General features: G+C 40.1%; 1 protein-coding gene across 3 annotated transcripts in view; it reads right to left on the bottom strand.

The window, feature by feature from the left end:
* SRGAP1 (SLIT-ROBO Rho GTPase activating protein 1) overlaps window positions 1-17190 on the bottom strand; it is a 284852-nt gene that overhangs the window by 105018 nt on the left and 162644 nt on the right. For all 3 annotated transcript variants that reach the window (XM_047865066.1, XM_047865065.1, XM_047865067.1), the window contains exon 4: window positions 11787-11849. In XM_047865066.1, the coding sequence (XP_047721022.1) occupies window positions 11787-11849 (63 nt within the window). The remainder of the gene's footprint in view (window positions 1-11786; window positions 11850-17190) is intronic.

Here is a 17190-nt window from a genome sequence, read left to right as displayed (position 1 = left end):
TTTTTAAGTTAAAGCAGAGCATTAGTCATCTTTTTCAAAATGCTAAATTTAACGGTAATCTTAGTGGCAATATAATGATTATTTTCACAAGATTGTGCTGCTTTAATAAAAACTTTTAATAAAAAATGACAAATTTATCCTAAAAAAGATAAATTATTTTATGCCTTATTAAAAAGAAAATGTTTCTATTTGTAACAAGAGTGACCTGTATTTATTAATCTTAATCTCGCCTAGCTCTGCTGTAGCAGTCACTAGAGGCAGTTTCTAATTTAAGTCTTTGAGTCATAGACAGGGGTTATTGGTTTTGTTTATGAACTCTCGATGAACAGTCACGTTCAGCAAACATTTCTTGAGCCCCCTACTATGTACCACAAATAGGCCTTGTCCTATTTGATTTCCTTACATTCTATTACTAGAAATCCAATTACATTTTATTCTCTATTGATTGATACCGGTTCATTACTGCCTAAGAGTAATTTTTCATGGGAGCAATTAATGTGGTATAGTATCTGCCTACTTCACAATTATCAGAGATTTCTACCACAAAATGAATGTCACTGTATTTAAGAAATTCTGATTTTACTAAGGATATTTTCCTTTCTTATCTCTCAAGTACTTCATGTGTAGTGGGGTAAAAGGAGTGTGGTAAGGGCAGGGGATTTTTTTAAGAAGTCCAACTGACTAACTCCTTTTATTTTTACCTCGATGATTGCTAATACTCTGGTAATATTCAAGTGCATGGAGTTCTCTGCACAGGTAACTGTGGCTTCACACATCTGTGCTTCACTCATGTGCTAAATGCTTTTTGGAACACCCTCCCCACCCTTCCCTCATCACTAAAAACAGGTGTCATGGTCTCCAGGAAGCTCCCAGAGTGACTCTGGGCTTTGCACAGAGCTGTGAAGACCCGGCTCTATCTAGTCCAGCGTCCAACGCCATATATGGAACTATCTCCCTAGTCTAGCTCATCGGTGACAGGGCAGCATGCTTAGCATCAATGCATTTCCAGGACCTCTGTATTTGTTGAAAGGCCCCGTAGAGATGATCCTATATAATAACTTTAGAGCAAAAGGCAACAACGCTTTTAGCGCTTTCCCTTTAACGGATTTAGAGACAGGGAATAGGCCCTAAGACTTGGGACAAATGTCGAATAACTCCATAAATCCTAGGACGTTACAGGTCACAGCCCTCCTCCACATATTTGCTAAGCATCCACGCCACTGACTGAGGAAGGAGAGTGTGGTCTTAAAAGACCGCCCATTCCATCTCTCACCAGTATAAATGGTTAAACTCAGGCACCAGAACGCCTGGGTTCAAATCTAAGTTTTGCCTTTTAGCATGTTTCCTTGCCTCTAATTGGAAATAAGAATAGGACGTAAGGCTATGGTGGAGATAAAATGAATGAGTACATGTCAAACACTTGCAGTGATAAGTGACACACAGTGAGTGCTTAATGGATGCTATTACAATTAATGAAACACCTTTCTTTCACATCCTTTAAGTCCACAATGGCCTCAGCCCCACTGAGGCTCACTTGTTTATTCTCATACCTGAGAGGCTGAGTGCAAAGGGATGGTCTTTGTTTTATGGATCAAAGAAACGGAGCTGCAAAGAGACTTAATCCTTGCCCAGTAAGTCAACAGAGAGAGTCAGTGATGGAGAAGGTCATGCAGAAAGCCCTTGTTTCAAAAGGGGTTTTCATACAGTCTTTAGAGGGAGTGAAATACAAGTTCAATCTCCTGAAAAAAATACCCAAGAGTTGGCACTGGAATACTTATTAACCAGGGCCACCCTGGGCACAGTGGCAGAAGTGGAAAAGGGGAAGTTTAAAGTAGTTGACAATGATGAGGGGGAAAGCAGATGTAAAATGAAACGCCAAAGAATTTATGAGAATTTCAAAGTCTCCTGCAATATTAGATACTTAATTCTTTTCAGGAAAATGTTTCATGTCTTCAACATTGCAAGAGGACTTCAGCTGCTTTCATTTTGACCTCAAACTTGCTAGCTGGGTTCTTCTTTCCAACCAGCCTCTTGGCTCAGGTGGAAGGCCCTAAGAGCACAGCATTCCCTCCCTGATGGGAAGTGAAACTATCCCCTCAAGCAATAAGGGCTGCCCTGAGCCAGCAAGACCCTACCTGTGATCGACCCCAAGGCAAGGATGGATTTGACCCTCACTGCCCACTGCACATACCCACCCACCTCTGCCCCACATTTTCCTTATGTAAACCTTATGTAAACCCTGGGCACTTTGGAAACAGGCTTTGAGACGTCAGTCCGCCATCTTCCAGGTGTTGGCCGCACTGAAATAAATTCCTTTCTTGTTTCACCACCTCTCAGTCTCTCAGTCTTTTGATTTTGTTAGTGGCAAGTGGCTGACCCTGGTCTTCTTGGACCCCCAGAGCCAGAAGCTCTTGCACCCCAACACCGCGGCTACAACATTACACGTGTGTGTTAGACATTTAAGTTATAAGGTTTAGTACGTTAAATATTTAAACTGAGGACACAAGACATTTGGAATCATAAAATGAAAGCCCTATAATCTTGAGAATTCCAGCATCAACTAAAATGGAAAAGACTGATGTAGAATCCTTTTCTTTCAATGAAAAATGGGTTGAAATTTGACACATACCCTGTGCCTCAAATCTAATATGTACTTCTCATTGCATTTATTAAAAAAAAAAAAAAAAAAAAAAAGGTGCCGGGTAGGGGGGAAGAACAAAGAAGGAAGGTGAGAGGCCTTAATCTGTGCAAGGAAGCTTTTTGACAGTCTAAGATGTTAGTTACTAAGCACTGTAACTGCTTAGGAGTCGTAATACTGTATCTCAGAATGTAATTGTTTAAATAAAACACTCTTTCAGAAGGATTCTCAGTATAACACATTCTTTTTAAAATTTTTTTTAATGTTTTTATTTTATTTTTGATAGAATGACAGAGCATGAGAAGGGGGAGGGGCAGAGAGGGAGATAAAGAATCCAAAGCAGGCTCCTGCCGTTAGCACAGAGCGCAATGTGGGGCCGGAACCCACGAACTGCAAGATCATGACCTAAGCCAAAGTCAGCGCTTAACCGATTGAGCCACCTAGGCACCCTGGTATAGCACATTCTTCTTTTTTTTTGGCCACTTCATAACACTTACTGCTTTTAGAAGACAGTCTTATTTGTAGTTCATAAGTGCCAAGCATAACTAAATCTCAAATCTCAGAGAGAAAATGAAAATTCCAAGCAGGCGCCTGGGAGCATTTGGCTTCATTAATTAGCAGGGTGTCCTTAAAGGCATCTACACATAAAGTTCTTATCAAACAGCCGTCCTCAGGGATCCATGCAATGGAAATTTTATTAATCCCAATCATTTTGGGAGGAAAATGAAGCCAGGCTAAATTAGCTAACTTAGTCTCCAAAGTCAATCTATGTCAACCCCAAGATTAGAATTCAGAAGCTGGCAGTCATCTTGATCCCAACACCCTTCTTTCCTTCCATCAAAGTGTCTATTAATAATGCCAGCAGAAGGATATACACACACACTTTGTCAACCCAAGATCTCTAAATAGATTGCTTTTTAAAAAAGTATTCCAGGTGGCATCATGGAGAATGTGGCGCTCCCAAGAGGTTTTCAATTTGGGAGCTTTTTACATATCTTTTCTGCCTTATTTCTCTTTGTTCAATGTTTTGTTCAGAGACCCAGACCTCTTTGTAGTCCGTCTCAAAGGAATGAATTTTCATTTTCACTACAGGGATATATATATATATATATATATATGTATATATATATATATATATATATATACATATATATATATATATTTCAAATACTTAAAATGCCTACAAGCTAAAATAAATACTTAGCCATAAATAAATAAATAAATAAATAAATAAATAAATAAATAAATATCCTCTTTGAGGCTCAGAGAAAAATCTTCTGATATGTGGTGGCAAATATCTTGGGCTCTTTCGGAATGACTTTTCAACCTTGCCTTGGGCATGTTTCTTTGTTACAGAAGAATGCATTAGCTCCTGGTTCGTGGGAGGCTCACAAGCCAGCCAAGAAAGCTTTCCTCAGCAGTCCTCTGAGGTGGGGTTTTCAAGGAAGGGCTTGAAATAATAAACAGTGTCTTCCCTCTCATCGGCTCTAAAAAATAATTAGTTGTGTATTTTAACATTTTAAAGAGAGAAGTGGTTCGAAGATATGCAAAGGCCAGGGTGGATATCTGTGTGCATTTGCAACTCCATTTTCCAAATCCCACACAAGACGCTTGGTGGCCTCTGGGTTTGTGCTAGCACAGCTTCCATTCTCTGCTTAAATTTGTTAGGCAAACCGGAACTACAGTTTGGAAGGAAGAAACAAAGGTGAATGGAGTATCAGCTAATGAATACTTAGCAGTAATCACTGTGTATGAACACACAGCTGAACAGGTGGTGTTGACACATATAACATTAGAGCTAAATGAAAGATCAGATCTTAAAGAGGCACGCCCAAAGGAACATATCCCAACATTAAAGCTTAAGGCACAAAGCCATTTGGGTTTCCCATTCTGCAACCCATATGGACAGCCTGGAAAGCTCAAATGAGTTTTTACCAGTGTCCATGAGAACATGCAGTGTGACTTCTACCTATGAGTTTTATCTACTAGATCACATTCCGCCCTTCCTCCCCCCACCTGCTCTGCACATCTTTCCCTACAGCAGCTGTCAGGTGGGGAAATGATGGGCCCTGGGGACTGAAGCTGGGTTTAGATTTTGGAGCATTCATTAACTGTGTGATCCTCAGCTAATCATTCTGAGCCCCAGTTCCCATTTGTTACACTGGGATTAGGAATACCTGCCTCACAGGGCTGCTGTAAGAAATGAATGCGGTAACGTGCTTGCCTCATAAGAAGGGTTGGATAAATCTTCATTTTCTCAGTTCTTGCCTCATAATGTTAACGGAACCTCAGGATGGATTACCTCTTGACTCTGGCTAGCCATGTGTGTCACTGATGTATAGGGAGTGTGATAATCAATTACACATAATTAAGAATCAATTTCATGTGGATTTATCATGACCGTCTGTGTTCATCTTTGTTAGAATCTGCTTACTGAAGATGGTAAGCTCTTTGTTTTCTAAAATGCCGAGCATAATGCTGCAAAGCAAAGAGATATTAATATAGGATTAATATAGGACAGAAAACTGCAGCATAACCTTTTGTGAATTTGGTATTAGGGGACAGGCTTAACACTTTAACCCACTGTTTTATGGTGAGCCCTTTAGCAGACTGGTGAAGGTTGACTTTGGTTTGAGTGCTCTCTCTGACTCTCTCGGTCACCATCTTTCTTCTCTTTTTGCATTTCCACCTCTCCACTAATCCAATGGCAGCCCTGTTCCCATCTACCATTGATCTGGTTTTCTTAGGGGAAGTTACCTTCCTTTGTCTTTTCTTCTACAAAGCAATATATATTATAAGGAAAAACCATACATATGTGCATATACATACAGCTGTAACAACCATCTCTAATTACCATTGATATCAGCCCCCATCTCCACATTTACTCTGAGAGGCGGACCATCCCCTCTCCATCCCTACTCCACTGACGATGGGGGGGGGGGGGGAAATGACACCACCAGGTGACACTAATAAGGAACATTTATTAAGTGTTTACTATGTTCCAGGTGTTGTTCTGAACGCCTTATGTGTATCCCAGCCTTACTTTTCCTCATAGCACTTAAACCTGCCATACTATACATTTGTTTACTGTCTGTTTCTCCTCACCAGAATATAAGTGCTTTGATAGGAAGCATGTGGTTTATTTTTATTCTCACCTGTATATCCCCAGTATATCCCAAAGAGCCTGGCACTGGAGTAGGCACTTTATTAAAAAAAAATTTTAATGTTTATTTTTGAGAAAGAGAGAGACACAGAAACTGAAGCAGGCTCCAGGCTCTGAGCTGTCAGCACAAAGCCTGAGGCAGAGCTTGAACTCACGAACCATGAGATCATGACCTGAGCTGAAGTTGGATGCTTAACTGAGTCACCCAGTTAAGCCCCATGTAGTAGGCATTTTAAAAATGTTTACTGAATAAATCAATCAGTCTTCATAACAATGTGGGTGAGCCTCATCCAATCTGGTGAGGACCTGAATACTACAGGAGGGCTGAGAAAGAGAATTTGCTCTCTCTGCCTGTCTTCAAGATGAGACACAATCATCCTCTTTGGACTTGAACTTGGGCTAGAACTTACACTATCATTGGGTCTTCTGATTCTCAGACTTTCAGAGTTGGACTAGAACTATACCCTCGCTCTCTGGCTTGCTGTTTCATGTCTGCAAATCATGGGACTTCTCAGCCTCTGTACCGCATAAGTCAATTCCTTATAATCAGTCTTTCAGTCTCTCTCCTCTCTCTCTAAATCTTCTACCAGGTCTTTCTCTGAAGAACCCACGCTAATACAGATTCCCAGATTGACTAAGTGAGCTTGGATTCAAACAGATGTTTGCTGACTACTGGTACAATCCACTTTTGCTTTGTTTTAGAACCTACTTAGTTCTCTTTCAAATGTGAAATGCAAAAGGAAGTTAATTAGTGGATTAGACTCAGGGAGTCTGAGGATCTTGGTTCACCCTTTCGCTTTTTAGCCCAATGAATCCATCTGTTAGATCATTTAAATGAACACTTCTAGGGGTGCCTCGGTGGCTCAGCTGATTAAGCGTCCAACTTTGGCTCAGGTCATGGTCTCACGGTTCGTGGGTTCGAGCCTCGCATCGGGCTCTGTGCCCACAGGCTCAGAGCCTGGAGCCTGCTTCAGATTGATTCTGTGTATTTCTCTCTCTCTGCCCCTCCCCTGCTCATGCTTTGTCTCTCTCTGTCTCTCAAAAATAAATAAATGTTAAAAAAAGATTTTTTTAAAATTAATACTTCTAAGAAGTACAGGTTGCCATTGAGGCACATGTTCAATTTTTTACCTATCTTTTTGTTGAAGCAACATTAATGCCACTGACTCTAAAAGTACAAATGAGCAAGTAATAAACTGCTTAGTGCTGTGTGTTGTTAGGGAGGTGTTAACATTTAGAGATCTTTGTTAGAAAATGGTTGTCCCCAAACTACAATAATAGAGATAAAATGACCGGAAGGCCAGACCTGGACTTGACGTTCTACTCCATTGCTTATTGCACAACCTGGGTCAAGCCTCTCTGAGCCTTAGTTTCCTTATCTGTAAAATGGGGGAAATGATAGTAATTACCTCAGACAGATGCTATAAGGATCACATTACTTAATGCAAGTAATGTGCTTATTAGCACAATAACCAGCACATTCTTACTGAGCATGCGGTAAATGTTAGCTACTCTGACAGGCGTGGCTAGTTACCTATAAATCTCTCTCCCCCTCTCTCAAAGAAACAGAACCTCTGATCTGTAACTGGTTAGCAATGAGCTGGCCACCTACAAGGCTGCAACTCCCTGATTTCCCTACGGCCGCTGGAATCCCGTTCTAAGTTCTGGCCAATGAAACATTACGTGAAAATTTCACATGGGACTTTCATTAACTCTCCTTAAGAGACAGGAGGCCTGCCTGCCCTCTTTTCCTTTCTCCATTCTGTTCGTGTTTCCTTTCTCCATTTCAGGAACACCTATGCAACGGCTGGGGCTCCAGCAACTACTGTAAATATAAGGACTAAGGTTACAATCAGATTTCTCAGAACAGTGGGTTAGGAGAAGCCGGATTCTTGGATGGCTTTATGTAACCTCCATGCCAACACAAGGCTGCCAACCTCGGGACTGACTTCTTTTATGTGAGAGAGATTATAAACTTCTAATTTGCTTGCACCATTATTTTGAGTATCTCTGTTCCTCAAGGCCAAACTAATCCTGACTGCTTTGGCTGGCCCTTGTGGTGGTGTAAGAATCCAAATGGAGGCTCAAAGCCATTTTGAAGCCATGTTTCTGCAAATAAAGGCAAGGTTGAGGAAAAAATATGGAAAAGGAGATGCATGTCCTCAAAGCCTTTGCTCCCCTTCCAGAAAGCACCATCTCTCTGCCCCCTCCCTGCTCAGAAGTCCAGGCATTCATGCCCGATGCACACAACCTATACTCAAAGGATCTGATAAAACATGGTTCATTCTCAGCTATAAATGATCATAAGGCATCTCTTTCTACTCTTTCTGGGTGTCCGTATTTTATTTAAGACAAACTCTTCCCACAGGATGTTTGGAATAACCAAGAGGCCTCTGGGAGAAATATTGTTGGGAATCAAAGTCCACAAACAAGGCTGCAGCTCACCACTAAGGTTGACTGTAATTTCAAGTTAAGCTGGTATAAGGAGGTTAAGGTACTTCTCAAAATATTTTTGACGCCCAGGGAATATCAAGAAATGAAAAAAAGGGAGGAGTGAAGATTTGTCTAAAAAGGCACTTAAACAGCAACCTCAGTTTCTTAAGGCTATGTATTTTATACTTGTCGCTTCACTGATCATTATTATACCATCAGTTGTACAAAATTCCATGCACGATGCAACTCAGAAGGTCATCTGTGCATGACCAGTCAGTGGCTGCACAAGGACCCTCAACCACATTCCCCCCAATTCCTGGCCCACTGTACAAACACTCCTCACCTTTTCTTTATCAATGTAAACTGAGTATGTATAATGAATAGATTTTATCAGAACAAGACAGAAATTGTGTATCTGAATTTAAAGTGCAGGAGAGACCAAACATCCTTCTTTTATAGTAAACACTGTGCGTGTGTATGTGTGTGTGTGCACGTGTGTAAGTAATGTGAAGGTCTTTTCCTATGGAACAAGACCTCTGATCTTGGATGAGCATGCTCTCTGCTTAAGATAAAATTTTTTTCACAAGAGTTCAAAGTGATCTACAGACTACCTAATTAAAACCTCATCTCCTCTACCCCTTAGGTCCTCAACTGACTTTGAGAGGTTAAACGACCCTGACAGGGTCATTCAAACTCCAGTGGTCTTTTCTAGAACCTGGCTCCTTCAGGCTTTCAGACTGACAATGATGAGAGTTTTGAGGAGTCAGCTTACTTGATTCATCTATGCAGAGTCTGATAAATGTCTAAGTACATTTGACAGTCTGAGCCCAGGAGAAATTTCACCATACACATCCTTCACGGAGAAAAAAATTTTCACAGCATTCTACTGGTTTTCCTCCTATTCAACAATTAAGCTTGTCTTTGCCATGGTTGCTTTGATTAGTACCACTAGTTTCACACCATCATCAGCAGGCACCTGTCTATGATGTGACGACCAGCAGATTTATTTTTTAAAGTATTAGAGAATGATTTATATTTCTAGGTAAAACAACATCCAAGCAATGGGAACCACAAGGAAAGTGTCATAAAACTCTCATCTTAAAACAGTTCAATGAAAGATGATACAGAGTTTCTTCTTTGGATAGTTCAGAGGCATGATGCTCACTAACCTTTTAAACTCTAAATCTAAATTCTGAATTCTAAATCTAGAAATGGTTGGCTAACTTAGGTTACCAGAAATTAACAAATCACACAAAGCGTGGGCTAATAAATGGCCTTTATCATCAAAAACTCCCTTTCATTAGGAATTTGTTAGAGGATATGACCTTATAAAGAGGCTTTGGCAAGCAAAGTTAAAAGTTCCTTAAGGAGGAACTAACAAATAGAAATTGTCAATTTAATTCCTAAGTACAGGGGTAGCAAATGTGCTATTAAAAATACAAATTTATCACACATGTACAAAAAAATTGGAAAGCGAATTTTATAAGACTATCACTCACTTTATAAAAGCTTAAAACTACAGTGTCTTTCAATTAGCAAGTATCAATGGAGCATTAAAAACAATTTACAAAATTGTATTTCACACACATGGCTTTTTAAGAACAAACGGAACCTGTAAATCAAGAAACATGTTAATAATGTTTCAGGTTTGATTTGCCTATAAATAAAAATTCAAATAATCTTGTGCAAAAATGCAAATATCTATAGCTAGAACAAGTATTATTCACTTCTCATTATGTGATTCTCTCTTATAAAATAAAAACTCATTGACTTCCTCCAGAAGGAATTTTTATTTAATAATGAAAGATCATTGCCCATGTGGGCCACCGGACCAGCAGCTTTGCGTTCTAAATCCAATCTCCTCATCTAGCTTGAAGCCCAGCACCGCCAAGATGCCGGCTTACCACTCTTCCCTCATGGACCCTGACACCAAACTCATTGGGAACACAGCACTGTTGCCTATTAGAAGTCAGTTCAAATGACCTGCCCCTGGAGACACAAATGATACAGAATTTGTGGATGAAGCCATCTATGACTTCAAGGCCAAGGTGTTTCTCAAGAATGAATGAATGAATGAATTCATTAAGAATGAAGCTGATAGAACCTTGATATATACAATCTCTACATTTCTGAGTGTCTAAAGAAACTCCAAAAATGCAACTCCAAAGGCCAAGGTGAGAAAGTAATGTATCTGCTGGGAATCACTAATTTCCCCATTCTTGGAGAGCCCGATTTTCCACTTAATGCAATTTATGCCAAATCTGCAAACAAACAGGAAGATGAGGTGATGAGGGGCTTACTTATAGCAGCCGAGACAAGAGACTGGGCTGAGACTTTGTGAGAAAGTTTTTGACCCTCAGCACGTGGTGGACTTGCTTTGTGAAGAGACAATTTATGAACAAGAGTCTTTCAGGACCTGAAGAGCCTGGGAAGACCCAGTTTTTCCACAGCCTTGGACAGCATTTCACAGCAAGAGGTACACGGTAATTTGCCTTTATTTCATAAAGTTTTATACAGAAGACAGAAGAGAGCATGTCTTCACTCGAAGAGCTCTTTATCAAGAATTTGGGTAGGGGAGGGAAGAATGGATTGCCAAAGGGTGATTTGAAATTTTCTGTGGTATTAAGCTGGTGCTTAATAAGAACAGGTAATAATAAAGGAACTTCTAATATTCCATGTAAGAAAAAATGATCATTAAGCGTAAAAAATTTTACACAGACATAGGACTAACTCCAACTTGCAACCTCATTGTTTTTTTAAATAAAATAGCTTTAAATTATTTAATTTCTTATGATTATATACAGTAACCTGAATAAAATTTAAATTCAAAAAAGGAAATTATTGCCAAGAAGGAAAACCGATACCTCCCCAAAAGCAATTTTAATATATTAGGTCATTAACCAAACAATTTAACTGAAATGGGAATAAAAATTAAAGTAACAGAATAAAAGCAACTCTAAATTGCTCAAATCCTGGAATGGCTAATGCAAGAATGGTAACAATTTGGGATGCCTCAGGGGCTCGGTCGGTGAAGCGTTCGACTCTTCGTTTCGGCTCAAGTCATGATCTCATCGTTCTTGGGAGAAAGCCCTATGTTGGACTCTGTGCTGACAGCATGCAGCCTGCTTGGGATTCCCCTTCCCTCTCTCTCTGCCCCTCCTCCACTCACACTCACGAGTTCTCTCTCAAAATAAATAAATGAGCATTTAAAAAAAATGGCAACAGTTTAAATCAAAATATCCTGGCATTAAATATACGTATAGATCACATATAATCCAACTAGTTACAAACATAATCTTACAGGGACATCTAAACTCTAGTTTCTTAAAGTGTGCTAACTGCATATGCATATTTACTTGAACACAGTCTCCCCAACGGAGAGAGTAGCATAAGACCGTAGTAGTGTGCATCTATCCACTTGGATCAACATTTCAACCAGAGAAGCATCCATCAACACCCTAGCTTGGAATGAATTCGAATCAGAGCACTGTTTCTGCAAACCAAAATTCCCAAGCAAAGATTCTTTCAAAAGAACAAAGATTATGTGCTTACCGTATAGAGTTCATTAAGAACCTTCATCAAATCCTCATGAAGCTGGAATGCAATCTCTTTGCTCTACAATTAAGAAAAAATTAAGAATCTTTAAAAATGTAACAGAAACTTGTTTCCAAATTATTTACATCTTAAAAAGTCCACTGACTGAAAATAAAACAATGTATATAATACAAGAGAAGGCCAGCATAGCCCTAATATAAGAAACAGTTTTGACCAAACTGCCCTTTCTTTTCAATTAAAGTATAGTTGACACACAATGTTACATTACTTTTAGGTGTACAATATAGTGATTCAACATCTCTAAAGGTTACGCTATGCTCACCACAAGTGTAGCCGCCATCTGTCACCTCACAATGCTATTACAACACCACTGACGACATTCCCTATTTGTATTTTTCATTCCCCACAACTTATTCATTCCATAACTGGGAGCCGGTATCTCCCACTCACCTTCACCCATTTTGCCCATCTCCTTCCTGTCTCCCAGGTGGCAACTACCAGTTCTCTGTATTTATGGGTCCATTTCTGCTTTTTGTTTGATTCTTTTGCTTCTTAGATTCCAGATACAAGTGAAATCATAAGGTATGTGTCTTTCTTTGTCTGACTTAATTTACTTAGCATAACACTCTCTTGGTCCATCCATATTGTTGCAAATAGCAAGATCTGATCCTTTTTATGGTTTAGTAATATTCCACCACACACACACACCCCCCACATCTTTACCCATTCATCTATCAATGGACACTTGGGTTGCTTCCGCATCTTTGCTACTGTAAATGATGCTACGATAAACACAGAGGTGCGTATGTCTTTTCAAATGAGTGTTTTCATTTTCTGTGGGCAAATAACCAGTAGTGGAATTACCAGATCATATGATAATTCTATTTTTAATTTTTTGTAAGGTTTTAGTTTTAAGTAATCGCTACATGCCACGTGGGGCTCTAACTCATGACCCCAAGATCAAGAGTTGCATGCACCACCTACTGAGTCAGCCAGGTGCCCCTCCACTTTTAATATTTTGAGGAACCTCCACATGGCTTTCCTCATTAGCTACACCAATTAGTATTTCCACCAACAGTGCACACCTTCTTCCACATCTTGTTAACAGTTGTTACTGTCTTTTTGATTCTAGTTAAATGGCCTTTCTAAGTACTGGGTGTGTGCACCAATTGTCACCATAGGCTGGACAGAGGCAAATAAGTAGAGAGTCTGAATGGCTCTTGTAAACCATCTGAATCAGACTTTATCAAGAAGAGAGAGGAAAAAGTAAGCCGGGTGAAGCATCGTGCTTGCTCAGAAGTTGAGTTGCAAAACTAACATCACTAAAAAAGATGAGTTCCAGCATCCTGTCTGACGGAGATGTCACAGAGAAATCTTGCAGTGAGTCCCGAAAAGCTAAGTTAGAAACCAGAACAGAAATTAACAAGGTAACTGTGTGACTAACTACAATTTTAGCGTTAAGAAAGCATTTTCAGGGGGTGCCTAAGTGGCTCCGTTGGTTGAGCGTCCGACTGTGGCTCAAGTCATGTCTGTCAGTTGGTGGGTTCAAGCCCTGCATCAGGCTCTGTGGACAACTCAGAGCCTGGAGCCTGCTTTGGATTCTCTATCTCCTTCTTTCTCTGCCCCTCCCCTGCTCATGCTCTCTCTCTCTCAAAAATAAATATTAAAAAATTAAAAAAAAATAAAAGAAAGCATTTTCAAAGCAGTGCAATGGTAAAGCCACTTACAGTCCATATACCTTTGCTTCTGCATTTTTTTAGGTTTTTATTTGAATTCTAGTTAGTTAACATACAGTGTAAGATTAGTTTCAGGTGTACAATTCAGTGAATGATTCAACACTTCCATACATCACCCTGTGCTCATCTGCATTTATTATTTTCATGACAATGAAAAAGAGTTCTCCTTTTCCACTCAATTGGTAAATAACCAGCATTTAAAATAGTCTTCCCTAGGCTAATTCTAAGAGTTTGATATAGGAGTTTTTGAATCTTTTTTTTCCCCAGCAAAACCTACAAGCTATTTTAAAGGCATTCATGTATCCAAATTACTTTTCTTCCTGTTTTGAGTTCATTATGTAGTCTGCTACAGAGAATGGAAAAAAACGTAGTGTGGCTTAACCTATAGTTTGAATCAAGAATGACCACACCCACTGGATCATTTATGTGTCTCCCACTGGAGTGCTAGCATCAGGGGTAAGGGCCACATCTTTATCAGCTCTGTGACTTGCTGTCCTGCACGGTGCTTGGCAACCAGGCTAGGACTAGGGGGAGGCAGAGGAGGCACCAACGGTTTGGTATTTAAGGTGACATTCCCTCCCCCACTAGACCAGGTCCTGCTGGGGCACATGGGAAGCTTCCAATGAACGCTTGCTAAATAAATCTGTAAAGAAGCTGAAATACTGCGTCTGAGTAAGAGCTGAATTAGTTACCACATCTGCTGAAGGTTGGCCACTGAGGAGAGGATGGAAAGCAAAGGCCCACAGGCCACTTGTAAGGAAATATTAGGACTTAGATGAAATACAGCCCATCTGCAAATGCAAGGTCACTGGGTCAGGCTTCCCTCAAAAAAGGCCAAATGTGATGAAGCAAAATCTCCGAAAGATAAAACAGTGTGGGAAGATGACATCAGAGCAGTACCTGAACTTGGAGAAATGCAAATTCATTAGCAGCCTTTGTCACTAGGTCTTTTTACGTGATACAGTACTGCTGTTTATCAAGCTCTGCCAGCTTCTAAAATCTTTAAATTGGAGTTAGAGACTTTATGTTTTGCTGTGTCCCTGATATGTGAAGAGGTGGGTTAAGAGTCACTCAAGAGTGAAAAGCAAGCCACAAGTGAGCAAATGAAGCCACCTGAAACTTGTTTTATTTTCCCCAAGTCTTGGTTATTCTGACTTGTATACATTACACTGGAATCTCCTAGGACTTCAGTTTGGTATTATTTTAATATCAAATTTCACTCGAGAATCTGGGTCACTGATTCAGAATCCTCTAATGGGATCAAAGGCCACCAACAGACTCTGCTCAGCTGACCACATTTCAGGTAGGAGGTCCAAAAATAAAGTATTTCTTGGCAAAGGCTCAGGACAATAACAACAGAAAGTCCCTTCGGTCTGATTGGCCCCGAACAAGAATATTTAGAATCAGATTAAAGACTGAAATTTGGGGTGATAGGAGTCCTCCCAAGCTATCCTAGGTCATGTATCTTAGAACAAGCAAGAAGGTTCTTTGTGTATTTCACATTTTACAAGATTTCAGGTGGTGAGGTAGAAGAAATCTGGCATCACAAAATGTGCTCTCCCAAGCATACTCTTACATTTCTCTTTCACCTTTTCCCAGAGGCCCTGAAATATAAAAAATCTGTCTGAGAGGTAGTATTGCATAACACTTAAAAGCAAGGGCTCTGGAGTCAGAACACCTGGGTCTTAAGTTTCAAAGACTTTGGATTCCCTTGAGCCTCAGTTTCCAGATCTGTAAAAGGAATATAGTCATTGCACCTATCTCATAAGGTTGATGAGAGCATTAATCAGATGGCACACACATTGCATTAAGAACGATATCTAACACACAGTAAACACTCCTTAAATATTACAATTATTTCTTTCCCAGACACTATTTGTAATGGCAACTTCCTTAAGCGTAAAGGCCACGTCATATTTCTCCTTCTTTTGGTCTCTAAGGAGACTTGCTGCATTGACTTTCATGTAGAAAGAGCTGGGCAGACACTGGTTGATTTGATTTTGATGTCCCTCTGCCGTGGTTATTAGATCCCTCCAAATGGCGCCTCATTTGGAAGGGTCCCAAGTATTGTGCTCCAGCCATACTCCCTTCCCCATACGTACGTTAAGTAACCTTACCTTTCCGTATTCCATTTTCATGGAAGTCCTACTACTAGTAATATGCGATGAATTAATAAAACATCTGCTAATGGGGTGTCTGGGTGGCTCAGGTGATTAAGTATCTGACTCTTGACTTCAGCTCAGGTCACGATCTTGCAGTTTGTGAGTCTGAGCCCCGTGTCGGGCTCTGTGCTGACAGCGCAGAGGCTACTTGGGATTCTCTCTCTCTTTCTGCCCCTCACCCACTCATGTCCTGTCTCTCTCAAAATAAATAAACTTAAAAAAATGTAATGTGTGCTAGGTACCACCCCTTCCCCCAAAATAAAACATCCACTGGCAAATGGACATTTCCTCAAGCTAACATGAAAAGATATATACAAATCATGAAAGAGGCCCTTAAGGATCCTGGTTCCCATGGGGAATTTTAGATTTTTCTCAAAAGGTGGCGGGGAGTGTCTTTCAGGTCGGTAAACCCCTGGCTATACCCATGACACATCACTAAAGTTGCTACCTGTTGGTTTTAAATCTTCACGGTCTAGTAAATAACTTCAAAATTAACTACTGTCTTCCCACCATGACTTCTTTGGTCAGCAAAGATGGTTAAAGAACTGGACTGTGCTCCGAAGCCCGAGTTCATGTGACTAATGAGTGCAGCATGGATACATGGGCTGGATGCAACATCAAGTCCTTGTCTTGAGTGCTGGGGTCATGGTGCTTGTGCTTGTGGCATGTTAACAGTGATTGGATCACCTCATGTTAGCCCCACTTCAACTTTAAGTATGTCTCCAAATTATTATACAAACAGTGAATAACAATCCTTTCTTCAAAATACTACCCTGGACCCCAAAAGAAATAATCTTAAGCCGCCTGCTGTGGCACACAGTCAGTGCAGTGGCAATGTTAGACTAATGAACTGAAAGCCTCCAATTAGAAAATACCTGGATTTTCAAAGCCCATAAAAATCCAATAGGTTAAATATTCTTTTTCATTAGAAATGTGAAAACAGTGAAGCAGACCCTTGATCCTTGAACAAGAACTACTAGGAAAAATGATAGCTCAGTATTAAGAAAAGCAATCAGTGTTCCCTTACAAGAGGAAAGAATGACTTTATATAAAAGGATATACATTTGAAATCAGGTATTTTCTACGTTACTTAAGATTGGTGGATTAAAATTACTTTTGCACAGGGCAGGGGAGTCGCTTCATCTGCTTCAGGTACGAAGTTGGGAACATGAAGAATTGGTTCCCCCCTCCCAGCCCCCCCCCATTAATACGAGTCTATGTAAGTTCCAGTGATGGTAAAACTTCCCATACATTACAACGAAACCCTGATATTCTTACCCAAGGGGATGGAAAATGGTTACAGCTTCAATACAGTTGACATTTACTGACTGTCTCTGATGTGTAGAATACCTGAATGTCTCTGATGTGTGTCTCTGTGAGTAGAATATCAAGCCTATTTCTTTTCTGTTTGTCACTTTGATGTTTCAGATACATCAAACATGAGTTCAAACCATCCCAAAGTGGTTACCTTTTTCCATATAAAAATTGAGTATATTGAAGAAT

The sequence above is a fragment of the Prionailurus viverrinus genome, chromosome B4, assembly GCF_022837055.1.
Source record: "Prionailurus viverrinus isolate Anna chromosome B4, UM_Priviv_1.0, whole genome shotgun sequence".
NCBI lineage: Eukaryota > Metazoa > Chordata > Mammalia > Carnivora > Felidae > Prionailurus > Prionailurus viverrinus.
Note: the sequence above shows the minus strand (reverse complement) of the source record. Positions and strands in the feature narration are given on the sequence as shown.